Consider the following 19,526-nt stretch of genomic DNA (forward strand, 5'->3'; position numbering starts at 1 on the left):
ATATTGATTTCCACTTGTTTTTGTGGAAACGCTAAAAATGCCAAGATGAAATATTTGGATTTTTCCTTGTGTTTCTTTTCCATTTTTTTGTTAGAAGCACTTTGCCCAGTTTGACTCCAATTCCTGAATAATTCATAGTCTGTAAATAGCTTCCTCCTCCTCCTCCTTTGGTAAATAGACTCTTTGTCCCAAGTGCTTGGCAGGCCTAAAGCGGTGTCATCCTGCTGAGTTGTTGGTTCGAGAGCCGAGGTGCTCACGGTGCCGTGTGTTCTCTCTCTGCAGAGTTATGTCATGCCCAGACCACCAAAGGGCTCCATGAGGATTTATAGAAGATGCCCCGTGTCTTGGCGCCTCTGGTGCTCCTTCTGCTGTGGCTAATGAAGATCGCTGCCAGCCCCCATTCCCTGAGGATTGGTGAGTACAAAGCTTCCTCTGCCCTGCATTTAACCATCCTTCCACTCATTGTTTGGGCTACTCTGCGTAGATGTGCTCGGACAAGGGAAACCAAGCCTTGCCTGTGGTGGTTGGGCTCCCTGCTTTGGTGGTGTGCTCCCCGTTCAGGTGGGGCTGAGGCCCTTGCTGAGCTACAGTGTCCCACCTGTATTTTGGAAACGTTCTCTCCTTCATCTTATAAATGAAATGCAGTTTATATTGAGTGTACGTATTTGCATTGATTTTTATGGTGGTAACGTTACCTGATGAGAGTCTCTTTCTGTATAAATTTGAAGTGAAAGCCGCTCCTCAAAGGGGCACTGAGGAACGAAACTTGTTCCCCCCGACTCCACTTGATGCTCTGCTAAGGTCCGCACAAAAGGAAATAGTTTTTTGTCACAAATTTATTTGTGCCCACGTTGATGAGTAAGGAGCGTTTGAGCCCAAACTGAACCTAGTTAACCGGTGCAACAAGAACATTAATAACTCCAAAATGCTCCATTTGTAAGAGTGTCCTATGCATTCGGACTCCTTTGGGCTTTATTAAAAAGTGTTCAGGAAGAGGCACCATCATCTTTGCTTGCTGCCTGTGTGGATTAGGGAAAAGAAGTGCATCCAGAAACCTTGTAATGAAACTTGCTTCATAGTATAGACACTTTGCTCTGTTGTTTAGAAAGGAAACTGCTTTACCCGACTCTTCTCTCCGGAGCTACTAGCTGATTTTATTAACTATTTGTTGCAGATAAGAAGCTAATCTATTCCTGTCCCCGTTTGCAACTTTCACAGGTGACACTTGAAGTAAAATTACTTCTCCCCTCTGCTAGTGGAGCATGGAGCAGCTCAGAAATATAGCAAATGAGGGTCTGTGCTGGCAGGAGTCTGGGAAGGGTGGCTGGGTGTTTTATATCCCCAGCATCTGTGATTCATGGGGAGCACTCATGCTGCATAGTCTCAGCTCCGCAGACTGCATTTCATGTTGATCGGCAGATCTTCCACTTGAGCCAGCAGATGGGAACGGTGATGGACGGTATATTATCAGGATGCTGAAGGTGAAAGATCCTTCATTACACCTTGTGCTCCAGCCACCTCCTTCTGTGGGGAAAGTACTGTGGGTGCTTGGGAGTGTGAGGGGAAGGGGAGCTCCCCTGGCAGCGCACATAGCGGCACTGGGCTGCAAACCGGTCTGGGAACTGGCGCGGTCATCCACCTCCACAGTGCAACCCAGAGTGAAATGGGGACGTGTTTGCGAGAGATGGGACTGTGCTTTTGTGTTCCTGGCTGAGGACTGGAAATGAAAATCTGTGCTGCGCTGCACTGGGGGCAACTACCAGGCGGGATTAGCTGCTGCCTTCCAGGTCTCAGCTTGGTGCGTGCTCAGGGGCTCCCTAAATGGAGTTGGTGGCGGCTGCTGTGAGGCCAAGTCGGTGCTGACCCCTGAGGGCAGGCAAGAAGAAGCCGGGGTGTCTAGGTGTTCAGGGGACACATGAGCAACTGCAGTGTTTGTAGAAAATCTGCCTCCTTCCATCTGTTCAAATACTAGTTTTGTCTTCTGTGCTTGGTATCTGCTGCTGGGTGAAGGAGATCTTGACACGTTGAAGGCATATCCATAACAGAAATTACTCAGACACTTGAACACAGGCATGATTCACATGTCGCCTGGTCCCACCATCTCATACAGGTACACGACTGTATGCCTCTGTGCTTAGAAGAGATGCACAGTGGTGAATAGCCGAGCGCATGCTGCTTAAACATAAGCATCTTGTCGTTAGCATCGTGGATGTGGCTGATTCCCACACATGACCCTAAAGCAAGAATTTGCTGAGGGAGGGGAAGCTCAGGTAGGTATGTTAGTACATATCTACTGCTTTTGCTTTGCTCATGGCCTCAGAGCTAACTTCTCTGAAAATGGTGTCTGAAGCAGATGGGCAAAGAGCTGAGGGGGGGGTTGGGGTTTTGGTTTTGTTTCTTCAAGACACAGTTTTATTTTAACAATATATCCAGCAAAAAAGTTAATAAAAATAAAGTACAAAATAAAAGGAGCAAAAAAATATTACTAGCAGCCCTGAAATCATTCCCAAATGCATGCTTTTGGCAAGGCAGGGAGGTATGTTATCTAGCAACATAAATCAATGCACTGCATAGAAAAGGAAAACAGACCAGCATGAACATTTAAATATTCAAAGAAAATGCAAGCTAACATTTAAAATAATTCTGAAAGCCATCTGGTAATGGACTGCTCAAATGTACAGTTATGTGATTAGTAATGTGAGGTGAACATAGGCAATGTCGTGTCTGGGTTCTTCACCAAGTTGCTAGAAGAGGTTATTGCCTGCTGCGCTTGGCTTCCAGGGTAGAAGGAGGCACTGTGGTGCTGAGTCAGGGGCACTTGGCTTGGCTTTTAAACTCAGCACCGATCTTCCCTGCTGCTGCTGCTTTCTTGGGGTTTCGGGTGGATCTTGGCCCTGATATTTCTCAGTGGAGTTTCTAGGCAGCAGATTGCTTAATCTTTGAGCACACAGTGACAGGTAGTTCTGCTAGCATGGACGGGACCAGCAACGAGAGTTGCATTCCAGAGAGCTTTAGAGGCATCATCTGTGCAAAAAAGTGAGCAGAATATAGGCTACAGGGTGACCTTCCCTGTGTCTTTGGCATGCATAGGAACAATCTGTAGACTATCGTATGCTCTATTTCTCTCCTTGATACGCAGGAAAAAACATTGGTGCAAACCTTTTTTTTCAGCCTTTTTCTTCAGCCTTAAACTCTGTGTATTCCTTTCTGATCCCATCCTGGAGAAAGTCTCCTAGTTCACGTTGTTTTGGAGACCTTTGGGGGGAAAAAACCTGATCCACATGCTTTATCCAAATAGTGTCTTTTTTCTGAGTGCCTTTTGTTTATCAGTCAGCTTACCTGTTCTGTCCTGGTGAGGTATTATCTCCCTAGATGCTCAAAAGATGATTGTGATCAGGGGATGAAGACGCAGGCAGGAATGGGAATGTTCTTGGAAGTTTTCAAGAGCTCCAGGAGGTGTGTAAGGAATTGCCTCGAGACATCCTGTAGCCCTTGAAAGAGCCAATATATGTCCTATATGTCCTAATAATATATGTCCTGGGAGCAAAACCCAACAGTTGGTGCTTGCCCAATACGTGCTCTGTTGCATCCATCCGCACCAAAAGCACAAAAGACATCAGCTCCCTCCTGCCTGCCCCAGTGGCAGGCAAGGAGGATGGCTGGTGCAGTGTGCTGTGGGCCAGCATCTCCCCTAGCTCTGGTTTCCTGTGGTATATACGTATACCTGGCTGTAGAAGTAATTCTGGTTTTGTTTTTCGTTTGTTCACTCATGCTCAATAAAATGTCAGGAAATTTACTTGAGTTATTTACTGAGTTATTTACTTGGTCTTATAGAGTAGACCGTCAGAGCCCTAAATTGGTATTCTCTTGCTAGATTCACTGGGTGTACTAACAGCTTATTTAAAATTCATATACAAGCCAAAGTTGTAGTTTATACGTGGCATTGCCCTAACTAGCAGTAGGCTCAGTAGCACTGACATACGATCTACTGACAAACTCCTTGCAAGGCCTCCTTCAGCCCTGCAGCTCTATATAGTTAGTGCTCTTTTCTGTAATTGCCTCTGTCTGTCCAAATCTCTTCCCTCCCTCTACCTCTCAACTTTGCAAAGTTTATACAAAAGGCAAGATGCAGTTCTAGCATTTAGAGTATTTTGTTTGGTGAAATCTAGTGTTCTTCTACCCCATACCCAGTGAAAATGCATCCACCGCTTGCTCAGCTGATAATTGAAGCAATCATCTGCAGTGTGTCCCAGTGCTCGTGGTAGGGTTTCATCCAGCAGAGAAGCAATGTGTGGTCAAGGTCTCCACAAATCCAAACTGACAGTGGGGTGTCACTAGAGGTGCCAGCCTGGGACAATTTGTCCTTGTTTCTAGGCATGTTTCCAAAAATCTGAAATACCTAACGGGCTGTGCTGTGAATCTCCTACATCTGCTGTGATCGTGGAACTATAATGTCAAGGAAATGTTCTTGGGATCCCCCGGAGCATGTGGAGTCGTGGGAAAGCACTGGCATTTAGCTGTGCATGCTGAAGTAGGTGGGAAGAGGCAAACTGGAGACGTGCATCCAGCTTTTTCTGCATCACTGCAACTGTATAGTGCCCCTCCATTTCCTACCTGTCAATCACCTTGTCACAGACCTGTGTGGCAGAGCACCATTTGTATGGCCTTGCAGCCCTGCGTAATTACCCTCCCAAGGTGCTTATGATACTAAGCTGCTTGTTTAGTGAGCTAAAGGCCCCACAGCTGCACAGTGTGCTTCTGCCCTGTCCAATACAGTTAGTACATTGGTGTGTCTGAGCTGGAGGGCTGAAGCAAGGAAGAAGAACTGAGCATTAAAAATGTGTGGCAATGAACACAATTGTGGACCGTTTAGTTCAGCTTCCCCGACTCCCAGAGGATATACATAATTCTCCTAAAGGCACTGCAGAGAAGATCCCACAAGGCAGCATGTTATTTAACATTAACATTTTTAAGGGTGATAGTGCCATTGATGATGAAGGTGCAGTCAGTCCCCTGGATGCTGTAAAAGGAAAACGTCGATGTCAGCCCCAGTGGGCAGGTGCAAATGCTTCCTCCCAGGCGTGCGGTCCGAGGTGGAGAGAAACACAACTGTGCCCTTTACGGCAGGCAGGGAGAGCTGTGGCTTTGTGGCGGGTTGGCTTGTGCCAGCCCCGGTACCCCCATATCCTGATGGCAGCTTGCTGAGACGGCTTGAAATTCCACTTCTCTCGCCTGCGTGGAGGCAGGGGAGCGCATTCAACGCAGACAGACAAAGCGCAAACTCCTTTCCTTATGCAGTGCTGCTTTCTGGCATACCCAAGGCCTTTGTGGATGATACCAATGCAACTGCAATAGACTGCTGTCCACCAATTTGCTATTCCCCAGCAGAGAAATGGCCTTACCCTGGCTTTGAACCCAGCAAGGCTTCTGCGATCAGCTTAAAGCGGAGAAACAGTCTCCAAGTCTCACATGGTGGTGCTGTTGCTGGAAAACCTTTCCACTTGTAATTATGATTAGTGTTTAAGAAAACAAAGCTTCTGGTAGGGGTTAGGTGACTCTCTCTCTGGCCAGCTGTCCCGCCAGCCGCGGGAGCAGAGCCGTCGGGTACTGCCTGTGCAGGAGGGGGGACGGCTAATGACTCCTTGCCAGAAGGCAGCAGACTGGAGGGGAAGAACTGGGCTGGAAACAAAGCAGGTTGCTGAGACATGTGTGATTAGCTGGCTTCTCTATGCATGGACCTAACTGTTAAAAACTTTATTAAAAATAATCCTTAAAAATCCTTAAAAAGAAACCATTGTGAGCTGCGGGGCCCCAGTGCCCGAGGCTGTACCCACATGCCTCGGGGGCAGCAGGCTTTTTGGACCTACGCTTTCAAGTCCCATCGTGTTTGGACTGTGACAATACCAGCCTGGCTTGAAGGACTGGGGTGGGAGGAGGGCGTAGCTGCTCTGGGGGTCAGGTGGAGGGGTGTCTTCTGGACACGAGGGACGGTGGAGGAGTTTTACTGTTTGCAAATGTTTGCCAAGTTGCGTCTGGAGAAATAAGGCATGAACGGAGGGCTGTCCCCATGCTGTGGTGACAGCAGCAGGTGTGGGCTGCAGCTAGGTTGACATGAAATACGTGTAGATGCTTTCTATGTGTATCTTGGGTTCCTAGGGACTAGGAACCCAAGCTAGACACTTGCCAGGGGTGGCCCTTGACTCCCCTCCAGCCCACACTGTAGCTGCCCATCTCCTGGAGACCTGCCGTGGCATGTGGCCCACCATCGCACCCAGCCCTTGGAGCTGGGAAGTGCTACTGGGTGCCTGAGCTTCAGTTCTGTCCCCTGCTTGATTCATGCCTCACTGGGCTCATTTCAGCACTTGTAAGTAGGGTTTGGCCTGTATTGATTTTATTTTATTTTTTTTAAAAGGCTTTCACGTTTCATTTAGGACTAGACTCTGAGAGTCTAAAGAAATAGAGAACTGCGCAGGAGGAGGAGAGGTATCTACATCTTTGTTGATGCATGACATGGTAAATTTGTCTGGCTGAAACAATATTAATATTTCCCCCAATATTAAAAAGGCCCAGTTAAGTTCATTAAGGTGAAGTAGATTCATAGTTATTTGTCATTTGCTGCTGAAGAGTGGTGAGAGGTAGAGAAAAATACAATATTCATTTGTTAACTATTTGCCCTTTTAATTTTGTTTTCATTATTCTTCTAGGAGAGTGATATTTTATTTATGCTTTCTGAGTTATGTGCATACATCTTTATTTTTAAAAAAGTCACCGGTATAGATGTCAGGCCCTTTCAGCAATGCCTTGTCTAGACTTGCCCTTTGATTCTTTGCAGTTCTCCCCAGGTACTGCTGTGTTACAGTGCTAGGAAGAGTGGCTAACAGTGCCCCATCTCCTAGCCATACCTTCCCTGTCCTGAGTGGTCTTGTGAAGGCAACTGATCTATGGAGTCTACTTCCAGGATGAAAGGAGGTTTTTTTTTTTCAGCAAAAGGCAACTGAAGCTGTTCAAAGGGGGCTGCACGCAGCTGGTGACTGCTGCGGTCTCTTATCTAACCTGTTCTTCTCTGAAATGATCAGGTGAAAAGTGGTTTTCTTGAATGCTTTTGATGTTGGACGCTAGGGCAGAGCATTCGGGCTCCCTGCATGTGTGCTGAGGTTGGTATCTGAGGAGAACGTGGTTGCTGGGTGGTCACCGTGTGTGGGCAGGGGTTTGCACGCTGTTCCCACTGGCTCTGCAAACTCGAGTTTTCCTAGGGATGCGCTGGGCGGCTTCTCTGCATGCAGAGGCAGGAGGCTCATTAGCACCATCGAAGTGTGAGTGAAAACTGCGGAGGGAAAGCGAGAGCTTCCGAGCCAGGAGCCCTGGGAGAAAGCGAGTGGGAATCGGGTTGAGCTGCAAGCGAGTACTTGAGCAGTACTTGAAGGATGTAGAAGTCCTGCATCCCTGCTTCATTTTGCTTTGATTTTGAACAGTGAGGGGCCTATTTGGCATACTGACTGAGACTGGATACCAAAGAGGGAGGGATTGATCGTTTCCTCCACTGTAGAGGTTTCTACATGAATTGCATGTGATCAGGGTTGAATGCATTTGGCTTAAAATCAACTGAGCCGCGTGCTCCAGGGAGCCCTCATGGAAGCAAGAGGGGCTTGCTGCACTGTGTGAGGACCTGCCCCGCCGTTGATGGCTCTGCGGGAGAAAAGCATCCGTGGCATGTGCCAGGCAGCCCAGTGCCCGTGGGGCTGCCCTGCTCGCCCGCTCCCTGGGGCACGCAGTCCCCCTTGCCTCACCGGGGAGATTGGGGTGGGAGGGCTGTGTGTCTCTCCGGGCTGTGGTTTAGCCGCATAAACCATAACAAGCTCCTGATCTACAGCTGAGGAATCCAGCACTACAATAATATGAATAATAAATAATAAGCAGATTTATACCTTAGATCAGTGCTACAGGGCATGGAGTGAGGGGAGGTTGCGGAGTCAGTGAGACAGACCATCTCTTTATGTGCTTTGCACCTCTGTGGCAGAGTTATTTTTACCGATCTGTTCCTGTTCATTAATGTCTGAGAGGCAGGCTACATTGTCCATCCCAAGAGGCCTTAAGTTTTGTTTTGATTCATTATATATCCATGTACATATTATATAGGTATAGATCTCTGTGTGCAGAGCATCTGGATGGGGAAGTCAGCTGGTAGTTACGGAAAAGAGCTGTGTCGCTCAAGTAGCAAACAGCAGAGACCTCTATTTTTTTCATTTACTTTAATGAAAGTTCCTTGCTCACCAGCACTGGTAAAGCTGTGGTACGCCTGGGCACAGCAGCCAGCTGCTGCCCCGTGCTGTACTACGTTGTAGATCTGGAAGGTGACCGGGTTTGAAGTAGGTGCTAATTCAGCAGGAAGAGGAAAATTTGTTTTAAGGAGAGGAGCCAGGGAGAGAGGGGCTGGTCACTGGGAAGGTCATACATATCTCCCTTACAGGTCCAGTCCTATGCAGTCGCAGGGGGAGCGACAGAAGGGCAGACATGGATAGGTGCACGTATAGGGTTTTGCTTCAGAGGTCTGATTTTTCACTTTTGTTCCTGAACATCGAATATTCTCTCTGAGCCAAGGATCAGGATCTGAAAGCCATGTAACCTGTTTTATATCTAAATACTGTTACTGCCCCTGGGCAACGCTTTGTGTATTTAGCTGCTGAGCCATGTTTAATAGAGGTCTTTTTGTTTCATAGAGTGAAAGCTAGACATAGCAAGAGCTACTCTGTCATTTTTTCATTTTTTTCATATATATATATGAATAAAAAAGTCAATTACATGAATGAAAGATGCTTGGTTCCCTGCCTAAACAGCTGCCAAAATTAATTCCAATTCTGAGCCAAATTCAGCAAAGCTGGAATTTCTGCAGAAAGCTCCAGTGTGGCATGAGATAGGCTTGTGCATTAGTCTGCATTACAGATTACTGCTGCCCAGCTCCTCGCCCTTGGCTATCCGTGTGGGCAGCTGAGGAAGGATGGATTTCACGCACTCTGCGATGAGCTTGACTTCACTGCAGAATAAGCCCGAATTAAATATCCTTAGCAGACCCTTGCTGGAGTGAGTGCCATCACACTGCAAAGCAGTGCTCACTTGATAGAGAACAGCTGTCTTGGCAGCTCAGAGCACCTGAAAACTTAGTGCCAGCGTCAGCAATACTTTGAGCTTCAAATTTGTTCCTCCCCGTGGACCAATTAACTTGCATTTAAAGAACCACCTGAATTGAGCAGGATATTTTTTTGGATGTGGACAGGAGCTGGGTTGAGTCACAAAATTTGAATAAGCGTGCCGAGGAAGCAAGCCCTCCGTCCGGGCAGCAGCTGCTGGTGTGGGAGGGCAGGAAGCAGCTATACGGCTGGCTACTGAGGATGGGGCGCCTGTGGATATGTGCCTGAACAACACGGTTGCTTACCTTTAGGGAGATGCATGCCTGTAGTGACTATAACTAGCGATCTGAAGGTTGTTTTCAGGAAGTGAGGTGGAGGATAGCCTTGCAGAGTAAGGCAGTGGCCCAAGTTTCTAAAGGTGAGTTGAGATAAAGCCAAAGTCATTACCTGGGAGCTATTACAACCTTTCTGAGAAGGCAAGCTGGAGGATGGCAGATGGGAGGAGGAAGACAGCAAGGCAACTCCAACTTGTAACAGTCTGTTGGAGCAGAGCTGAGATCCTCACGCTGTGAGTGTAAGGTATTTGAAGTGATACGCCTCCTGCTTAGAGGTTTATTCCTCATTCTGTTGCTGCGTAACTCTTGGCAAGTTCACTTGTCCTTGCTCCGTAGATGGGTGGACTGCAAGCTCAGGGGCCAGCACTCCCGGTTGCAACATGTGCAGTGCTCCGCTCAGTGAGGTGTTAAAGCCTCTTGCTAGCATTAGGCACTGCAGGGCTGTTGGGCAACCTTCCCAGAAAAGGTGCTTTTGATCTGAAAGGGCGCTTATCTCAAGTGCCCCTTTGCAGCTAATTGCTTGTGGCTCAGTTTAAGATAAACACACCCCTGTAAAGCTAAAAGCCCAAATTGTCCTGGCTTGGATTTAGAAGCTCTAGCTCTTGATATCCAGGTGTTTCGAACCTATAGCACTTGAAAAAGTTGCAATCCCAGAAGTAGAGAACAACCCGCTGACAAAGCAGGTGAGACAGATCCTGGCTCCCTGCATGCTGCTGCTGCTGGGCCCTACACAGGGCTCCAGCCTTTGCGAGGGGTAGGTCCTGCCCTTCCCTGCAAAGCCTTGCTCCTGGTTTGTGCTCCTCTTGTCCCTCACGAAGACCTCACTGTGATGAGATTGAAGCTACTGGCTGAGGTGATTGCTGAAAAAATGTTGAGGAAAAAGGGAAGGATGGAAGAACTTGAAAGAATGAGTTTTGCTTTTCTGTAGGCTGTTGGCTACGAAAAGCACAGAGCTGTAGGCTGTGCTGATCAACAGGGGAAGCAGTGTGCATGTGGGAGAGAAGGGGGCAACACCCAGGGCACGATCCATACCTACAATAGCTGTGAGCAGGCAGGACAAATGGGTGCCCTCAGCCTGCATTTTGTTTGTTGCAGGGAAAGCCATCCAAGAGGATGATGTCACATTAGGGCAGCGTCGCTCCCCAGAGCCCTTCTTTGGGGTGTTATCTCTGGAGGGGGGATGAGTGTGGGAGGCCTGAGGAGCAGAAGGTGAAGATCCCAGCTGGAGGAGAGCTCCTGAAGTGAGGAAGACCCGGGAGATGCGTGGAGATGGGTGCTTAGAACCATGGCCGGTTATGCCCGAGAGTGGTGATGTGGAGCAGTGGCAGGGCATGGACCACAGGGCTCTTGGGGCTGGCAGAGACCTCCCTGCGGGAAGGGATGTGCAGACCTGGTGCTCGTAGGGCTGGAGGGTGTGAGGGAGCTCTGTGGCCCATAGATAAAAATGAAATGCTAAGCTCAGCGGGCAGAGAAGTAAAGAAAGCAGAGGCTCGTGTGTCAGCAAAGAGGTGGACTTGAGCATGGAGCTAGAGGGGAGCAATAGGGGGGATCTGCAGTGGAGGAGCAGCTTAGCCAGGCAGTTGCCAGCTCTGACTCGACCCCTGCCAAATGAGGACTGTGAATGTAAGAAGGCTGCAGGGAGGGATGGCTCATTTTCCCAAAGACACCGCTAATGAATTCCTCTTGCACCTCCAGACGCTGTAGGGGTTTGGAGAGGCTAAATGGAACTTTATGCGAAAATGATGGCTGAATGTCAATTCTGCTGTCGAAGCCAATTTGGGAGCCGGAAAGTGCTAAAAGAATTAAGATTGTTAAATGGAAATAAGTCAACTTGGTTGAGATGAAATAGGGTTTAAATGAGTGAAATTATCTGTGGATTACTCTTGTTAGAGTACTGCCTTATTTAATAAACTGAGTTTTAATCTGCTGCAGGGATTCCTGAAGGAAAAGCTTAGCCTACGGGGGTACATGCATGTGATGAAGGGGAAGGACCGGCTGTGCCATCTTCCAGAATGGAGCCACAAGAGTAAAAGGGAGGTAATAGTTTGCCCATGAGTGTGTTGTACTTTCATGAGGATCTTGTTTGCTGCTTCGTAAGTGGTTTGATCCTTTTTCAAGCTTCTTGGGTAGTTCTTTTCTTTTGCTGGCAGAACAGGAGATCACTTCTTCTGGTCAGGTGATAGCTGTTCTGGATACCACATGTCCCTGGGGAGCATTTCTAGCGTAGGGCCATGCAGGACTTCATGGTTCCTGGAGTAAATGTAGTCAGACCTCTCCCTGAGCACTGGAAAAGAGTTCTGCAAGGGAACGAACTCTTACTGTATTTAAGAGGGAAGGGAGAGCGCTGGAAATCTTGAGGGCTGCAATTTCATTGCGAAGAGAGAGTCTAGTAATTATTAATGGGCACTGATTATCTGCTCCTGCAAGAGCAGATCTGTTGCAGAAGAGCAACCAGGTACTCTTAGCTAACTTTAGCTGTCCACCTGACTCAATGCAGCTGTCACCTGTCATCTTGCATGTGTTTCTGACCTGTCTCTCTTTAGTGATAGTCATGAAAGCATAACTGCTCCAGATGCTTCTAAAATTGTCCGCGGAGGGAAGGACCTGATCTTAGTGCTGAGCAGTCATGTTTCAGCACTGTAGGACTCTGCTCTTGGCTGCTGGAGCTGGTATCTGAGCCTGGGAGCTTACGGCATGCAGGAGGGCCATGTGGCTTAGAGGGGAGGATCTGAATGTGAGGTACAAAAGGCTAATGCACAAGGAGGGATGGGGCTTGATTTTCCTCTCAATCCTATAACAGGTTTCAGAATCTCTCATGTTCTGTACTTGGAAAAGTCAAGAATTTCCAAGCTGTTTTCAGACAGTTTTGAGAGAGAAATCAATTCCAGAGTCATTGGTGGGTTAGGAGTCTCAAAGGGGATGCAGGAGATCCAGGATCAAACTCCGGCCCCTGTAGGAGTCCATGGGTAACCTGTCTGGGTTATGCTCCTATCCGTTCAAAGGAGACTGTCTGCTGTAAACTTTACATCTTTGGTAGCCCTTGTTGTTGTTGTTGTTGTTGTCAGGAGAGCTAATAAAACTGCCTAGCAGGCAGAGCTGAGCCATTGCCTGCCCCAGCCTTCCCATCCTGTATTTTTGCCTCTTTTCCTGGACCTGTCCCGACAACTGGTCTCTATAAATGCTGAATGTGCTTGCATCTCATGCTGCTGAAATTGTGTTTGGGGAGGAAGTTAGAGCTGGGATAGCAGGAAGAAGGCAATGAAGAGGCTCTATTTGCCCATGTATTTTTCTCTTGCTGGGGGGATTGCTGTTCACTACCCCGTGTTGTAGCACAGAGCAGACTCACTGGAGCTGGTCTGTATGTGCTGTGTCCTCTGGAATTATTCCTGGTTTCATATTGTAGAGGTGCAGGCCAGGATGAATGCCTGAGATCTAGCCTGAGGCTCATTCCACGTGAGCTTAAGACTTCTGTGATCTTCTTGCCAAGCCCAAGGGATAATGAAGTTTGAAAAGTCATAATGTGGTGTCAGCTTGGGTTTGTCTGAGGATCTCCACATCCATTACAGATTCCACCCCCTTCCTAACCCTGATTTGTGGTTCTTCTGCTTGACAAGAAGAATCTGCTAACCTATATCTGATAGGATCAGCTGCCCCATCTCGCTGCTAGAGGTTTTTGTAGTCACCAGCATCTTACAGAATTTGTGCTTCTGGATGCACATGTGTGCAGGCTATGGTGTTCAATAGCACATTTGATAGCCCACACCTTGTACCAGATCTGATTGACAGGCATCTAATTTTACCATGGCAGAATGCCCCTAATCACACTCCTTCATTCACCCTGTAGAGTGGTTTTCTGGTCGTGTTCAGCTGCCCTGCACATCTTCCCATTTGACCACCAGCAGAAGTCCGTTTTGCCATTTGACTTCAGCACTTCAGAACATTTTGTTCCACATCCCTTGCACAGAAGATAGCTTGGCAGTTGCAGACCTTTAGCATTTATTATCTATTGTGTTTCTATCCATTTCGGTGGCATGTGGAATTCTTGGTCATGCTTGTTTCATTGGGGGCCCTGGTACAGTGGGAAGAAGTACTTTGTTATTCCAGGCATGCTCAGAAATACCATGATCTTAGCGATCACACAAGACACAGCAAAAGAACGGTTGAGTTGGCAATGAAATATCTTGCAGTACTTGTGCAAAGTCTTAGGTATCCCATGCAATAGCCACCCCAGATGCCTCACCAGCCCCAGTTGTGCTGCTTCACTGCAGAAGCTGGTGTTGAGCTTTTGGGGCCAGGTGAGGCTGCAGTGGCTTTGCCCAGGCAGCAAGCAGTGCCCCGAGCACTGTAGCTCTCAGCAGAGCTTGCCTCAAAGTCCCCAGCATGACCAGTCTTTGAGAGGTAATGCGGTAATGCTATGGGATAGCTGCCTACCAGCTCTGGCAGAAAGGAAACACTGTGGTTGTCCAGCTTGGCATGGCTGAGGAGCATTACCAGGGTAGGACAGGGGTCTAAGCACTTGGGTTTTGGAGCAGAAAGCTTGTTTTCATTGTAATGGCTGTGGTTGAAAAGCCTGTTCTTCTCTCATGCGTTTAAATCCCATGGAGCTTCTCGTTAGGAACAAATGATGCCTCAGGCAAGTGGAGCTATAGAAAAGTAATCTTTATTAAGCACCCTCAGTGGTCAGAGTTACTTGATGAGCTCCAGAGTTTTATTTGCAGGCAGCTTGGGTTGTCATTTAGCAGGAAAGAGCTTTGAACTCCCTCCCTTCCCTGTCTCTAGGTTACTGTTTTCTATTTCTGTGTGTTTTGAGTCCCTACAGCCCTGCAAATACTGCTTGTAAAATTGTTGACACCGGGAACAAAATGAATGGAAGAGACTGGATGTGCATAGGTCAGGAAAATGCAGCCATGCTTGGGGAAGGGGATACAAGGTGCCTGCAGTGCATCGTGAGTCCTGAGCAGGACACAGGCATAGCTGTTCCTGTGGGAAATGCTGTACAGAACCCACAGATTGATGTGGGAACATCTATGGGAAGTTCTGTCTCTGAATGCTTCATTGCTGCATATTTGGGGCAGGAATGGCTCCTGGGAGAGCAACATGTCCTCTTGGAGCCATCCTCTCTGCCCCTCCGTGCCGGCACCTACAGTAAGCTGTACGGCCGGTTGTCTTTCGTCTCTGCACTTTGCAGGTTCTCCACGGGTGATAGAAAATGAGCTATGAATTGTAAGCACAAAGGCCAGCGAAAACCAAAATAAGTTTAAAACAGCATCCTGCCAGATGTTTTGCTTTTTGCTGGATACCTAGAGGGAGAAAGAATAAACAGCTCAGAAAAATAAAGCAAGACATGGGGTGTGAGTGTGAAGGTGTTGCACACCTCAGCTGCATAGCTAACCCCGATAGTTGTTTGAGGCTCTGCTGCTACACAGTGCTGTATGGGATATTTCTAGATTGACGTGGAGGCAAGCCCAGCCTCACCCCCTGCTTGAGTGATATCAGGGCATCTCAAGGTAAACCCAGGATGAAAAAGGGAGAGAGAAAAATTAATCTGTGACCACTGTACTTGGCTTTATGAAAAGGAAATGAAGTGAAGGCAGGAGACTCAGAAGTTCGCCTGCATCTGTCTTGTCAAGCATGTGAAGCTGACACAACGATGGAGTCATTACAGGCTCCTGTGTAAATACAGGCTCTTCATATTTTTTTTTTTTTTCCTCATAACATATCTCATTTACTTAATAGCCTGTAATTGCTCTGGAGGAGCAGTCATGTCAGCCATCTCTAGCACTCATGGTCCATAGGAGCTTTTTGGCATCAGAGTAAGTGCCTCTACAAAGTGCAGCAGCAAGGAGGGCTCAGTAAGCCCCTTGCACAGAGGTCTCATGGCAGATGCTTTCAGTCCCCCAAGCTCTGCGCTGTGACGGGGACCTTTTAGGAGGAAGACATTTTCCATGGCGCTGGGGGCAGCTGTGCATTGCTAGAGATGACTTTGAGCTGGTTGTGGTCCCTCTGCTGCCTTCACTTCTCCTCATCATTGCTTGGCTCCTGCCCTTTCGGATGGCAAACTGCAACGGGTCGGTGGCTGTTTGTTGTCCTGGGACCATCAATTTTATTGCAAGGAAATGGGAAGCATTTTCAGGCATTGGGTAGCAGCACGGAGAGTCTTTGTGCAGAATTTTGTGGCACTAAGCATGCTTTTGAAAGATGTGTCCTGATGCTTAGGGAATCAATTAACCTCTAAAAGATTTGGTGGCTTGGTTTAGAAGAACACTGGCTTTGGGAGTTTCCTCTCCTGCTACGAAAACAAACCACCTCTAGCATTAAGCATGGATGCTTTCTAACACCGAAAGGTGAAGTGAGAACAAAACCAAAATAAAATAAAATTTAAAACCCCACAGCAGAACTCCGGAAGGAATGCAAGAAAGAGCATCTGCGTGACTAACACCCAAAGCCCTTCTGAAAAACGGTCGTTTGCTGAATATAGCTGTACGCTTTTGTTTTAAATGTCCTGGCTCTATTCTTTGCTCTCCCCCACCCCCCCATCTGGAAACAATCCAGCATTATTTGCGCTTGAAAAGGCAGAACTGGCTCTCTGTGCTGAGCTGCCTGAGCTACAGCCAGCACCTGCAGGGAACTGTGCAACAGGTTACTGTCTGCTTGCTTTTTTTGCAGCCTTCTTAAGGGAGAGCCGAGCAATCTGTGTACAGGAGCGCATGCTGTGGGCATGTGCATCCTCACCTACTCCGTTTGCACAGGTCAGTGCAACCTTTCAGGGCCAAAGCTCACTGCTCTTCTGGGAGCTGCCAGAATGCAGGCTCCGCTGTGAAACATGGTAGTTCGTGGTAGTTCGCCCTTGATACTTGGAATATCATTGCTTCTCTGCTGGTTTTACCGATCTCTCTACTAGAGCTGAATTAAGCAGGTTCTCCAGTGCTGTGGGGAAAAGTGTCACTAACTTCCTGACCAGAAGTTTCTAACCACCAGGAACATCCTTCCCAGTTTTGCAGTGGGCTTGAGCGGGTGAATTTTGCTTTCAGTTGCAGAAATGGAAAACACAGTGAAATTAAATGCAGGCATTACTTTTTCTTGCACCTCTCCTCTCTTTCTCTTTTCATCCTGGCAACAGGCTTCAGCCAAGCGTATGCCTGGGTTTTGAGACATCTGGATTGTCTGTAAGATATAGCCATTTCCAGGAGAAATACAAACTCCGTCTTTCCCTTTTCAGAAAATCTCTCCCCAGGTAGTAAATCTGAACGTATTCAGTTAAAAGCTGAGAATCTGGAAATGTAAAAATATTAGCATTCATTTTATGTATTTTTCTAGCCAGGATATCAGTGCCTGAGTGGTGAGACCAAGTGAATTTCTTGTTGCACAGAAGAGTCTATCTCTCGGAGAGCAGCAGGGTCTGATAGCTGTGGTTGTGGTACAGGGTTCTGCTCCTGACTGGCTTTTTTCCTTCTTTTTGTAAGCCTGGGTATGACACACACACCCTTTAGATTTCAGTCTCAGCTAGCTAATCTGCTTTCTGACCTATAGAAGAAAATAGCCACTAATTATTTGTTTACATTGTGCAATTCAACTGCGCAAGCACTTGCTTCGAAGAGATTAGTAGAGGGGGTTTATTTTATTTTGTTTTCCCTGTCACATTGTCTTTTAATTCGGTAGAACTGGATTTCTTGGTTTTGCCCTTTGTAGGAGCCCTGAGCCCCATTACTGCATTAAATGTGTAAAACAGCAAAATCCCTTGGTCTGAAGCAGAGGTGTCGTGAGGGAACAAAAAGCCAATGCGTACGTGCGGTATCACCAGTTTAGGGAGACGGGAGCTGGCCAGCCCCAGCTGAGGCAGGTGAGCACACCAGCCTTCACTCAGCAAAGCAGTAATGCACTGATGGATTTGGATGGGACTGTAAGGCACAGTGTTTGCTGAATCGGGTTCCTCTTTCCCCACGTTGTTCCTCAAAGTCAATCTGACCCTGCTTTGCACTGTATTTCCATGAAAGCGAGAGGGTGCTGAGCATCTTGCAGATGACAAAAACTCTCTTTTAGCCCGGGATTATTCAACTAATCTCATGATTATGGTGATAATCCCCTTTGCAATGGTGCCCCTCTCCAAGGAGCTCTTCCCTCGGGGACTTCCAAGTCCCAAATCGCATTTTCTCCTAATACCAAAGTGCTCTGTATTAAATTAAGGCACTCTCAAGGATCAGAGGTGTGCAAGTCGTCCACTGTTTATAGCTTTGGAGTCTCTGGTGTATCATCTGTTGCCTTATTGACCCTCTTAGGGCTCACGGTAGGGATGGAGACTGAGGGGCTCTCCTGTTGGAGAGGAGACAACCTTTCAAGCTTGACCCCATGCCCTTGCAGCAGAGGTAGTGAGCTGGAGCTGACCCACCAGCTGCGGGCAGCATCACAGCCTGGTCAGTGATGCCTGGGGCCCACCACCTTGCTGGCTTCGGAGGTCGGATGTTTTCAGGTCGGATTTTGCTGCAGCCGAAGAGGGCAGGCACCTGATGCGCTGCTGCCTCTGAGGGCAGGCAGGGAGGCAGTGAAAGCAGTGCTGCTCTCCAAGCTGTAATCCCTTCCCACTCCTGCTGCCAGGTACTTGGCGGCATATAAATATTTTGCTCACAACTCATTGGAGGTGGCATCTAACCAGATGTGCTCTCACTTGGTACGGTAGGAGATTTATTTGGTTGTCCATTTATAGCTTATTATTTTCTTCTGTCTCCCCCCTCCAACTTAATAGCAGTTTGCTATCCACTAGGGTATACATTTTCTTCTGATTAAGTGCCATTTAGCCGTTGGCTGCTTGCTCATTTTACGTTTATAGACACATTTACAGCGGCACAGACAGAGGCACAAGCGCCTAGGAGCAAGGGTAAGGAGAATGGAGAGTCACAACAGCTTGATTAGATTGGATTTTAATAAAGTTTCCAGCTAAGCTGCATCACAACTATTCCTCACAGTGGAGATGCTTGGGGTGCTGGGGTTGCACAACTTCTCACCTGGTGGGACAGCCAGTGGGACCTGCACTGGAGCCAGCTGGAGGTTCCTCATGAAATCCTTGACCATCAGGGATGTCTGAGTTCTGGGAAGCTTGGAGCTAGTCTCTCTAGGGTGAAGAGTGATTTCCCAGCTTTCAGCAGCTGCTAATTAGTTGCAGCTGATGAGATAATTTATAAAAATTAGGAGCGATTTTCTTCATTGTGCTAATATCGCTTGGCAATAAACCCGCTCTTTTAAAAGGGTGACTTTTCTCTAATGTAGGGATCAAGGCTAAAAATATATACGTGTGTATATCAGTAGAGCGAGAGAGCATGCTTCTTAACCACACGTGAAGAGGTATTTCAGAAGTTCATTTGAACCATAAGAATGAATTCAAATTGAAATGCAAATTTCAGTGTCGCTTAGAGCACTGTTTGGAAAAAATGTTTGATCGTGTCACCTTGGTGGCAGGGCAATAGAAAAATCCTCTCCAGCATGCTGTGGAAGGAGGTTTTAATGTGGAGCAGACAGCTTGCATTACGTGGGGGTTTTGGCAGTGAATCAGCAAAAGGAAGGTCGCCGTTCTCCCCCTTTCCCAGGAGTGACAGTGACTCATTGCCAGTTCATAACGTCATGCAGGAGTAGCGGCTTGACTCACAGGGAGCAAGGGGGAGAGTTACAAGAGGAGTGTTTTGTCTCTTGTGCAGAGTGCCTTGGGGAAACAGGATGCATGAGTGAGGGGAAGACGTGGAAGCAAAGTGGCAGGGAAAGGCTCAGCACCCAGTGCTCCTTTTCCGGGGGCTTCCCCCGGCTGTAGAGTTGAGATGCAATGGTGGGATTCGTTCCCCATGGAGGTGGGATTAAGACATAGTGGTGGGATTTGTTCCGCACGCTGCATCGGTGTTTGAGAAGGAGCCCCGTGCTGCAGCATGGCTGCTGGACCTCTACGCTTCTCATGAGCCTCAGGTGTTGCTTGCCCCTTTAGCTGGTCTAAGCGTAAGCTGAGCCCTTAAGCGTGCACGTGTGTTTCTGGCTGGTCTAGTGGGAACTGAGAAACAGAGGTGTTGCTGTTGCAGTTGTTTGGAAA

At 47.8% G+C, this 19,526-nt stretch overlaps 1 protein-coding gene across 4 annotated transcripts in view; it reads left to right on the forward strand.

Moving 5' to 3' along the window:
• The first annotated feature begins 282 nt into the window (after positions 1 to 282).
• GRIK4 (glutamate ionotropic receptor kainate type subunit 4) overlaps positions 283 to 19,526 on the forward strand; it is a 139,663-nt gene continuing 120,419 nt past the window's right edge. For all 4 annotated transcript variants that reach the window (XR_005932999.1, XM_041125362.1, XM_041125363.1 and 1 more), the window contains exon 1: positions 283 to 414. Coding sequence is in view for 3 of the 4 variants with exons in the window: in XM_041125362.1 (XP_040981296.1) it covers positions 333 to 414 (82 nt within the window). In the remaining variant the exon portion in view is untranslated. The remainder of the gene's footprint in view (positions 415 to 19,526) is intronic.

The sequence above is a fragment of the Aquila chrysaetos genome, chromosome 8, assembly GCF_900496995.4.
Source record: "Aquila chrysaetos chrysaetos chromosome 8, bAquChr1.4, whole genome shotgun sequence".
NCBI classification, from domain to species: domain Eukaryota; kingdom Metazoa; phylum Chordata; class Aves; order Accipitriformes; family Accipitridae; genus Aquila; species Aquila chrysaetos.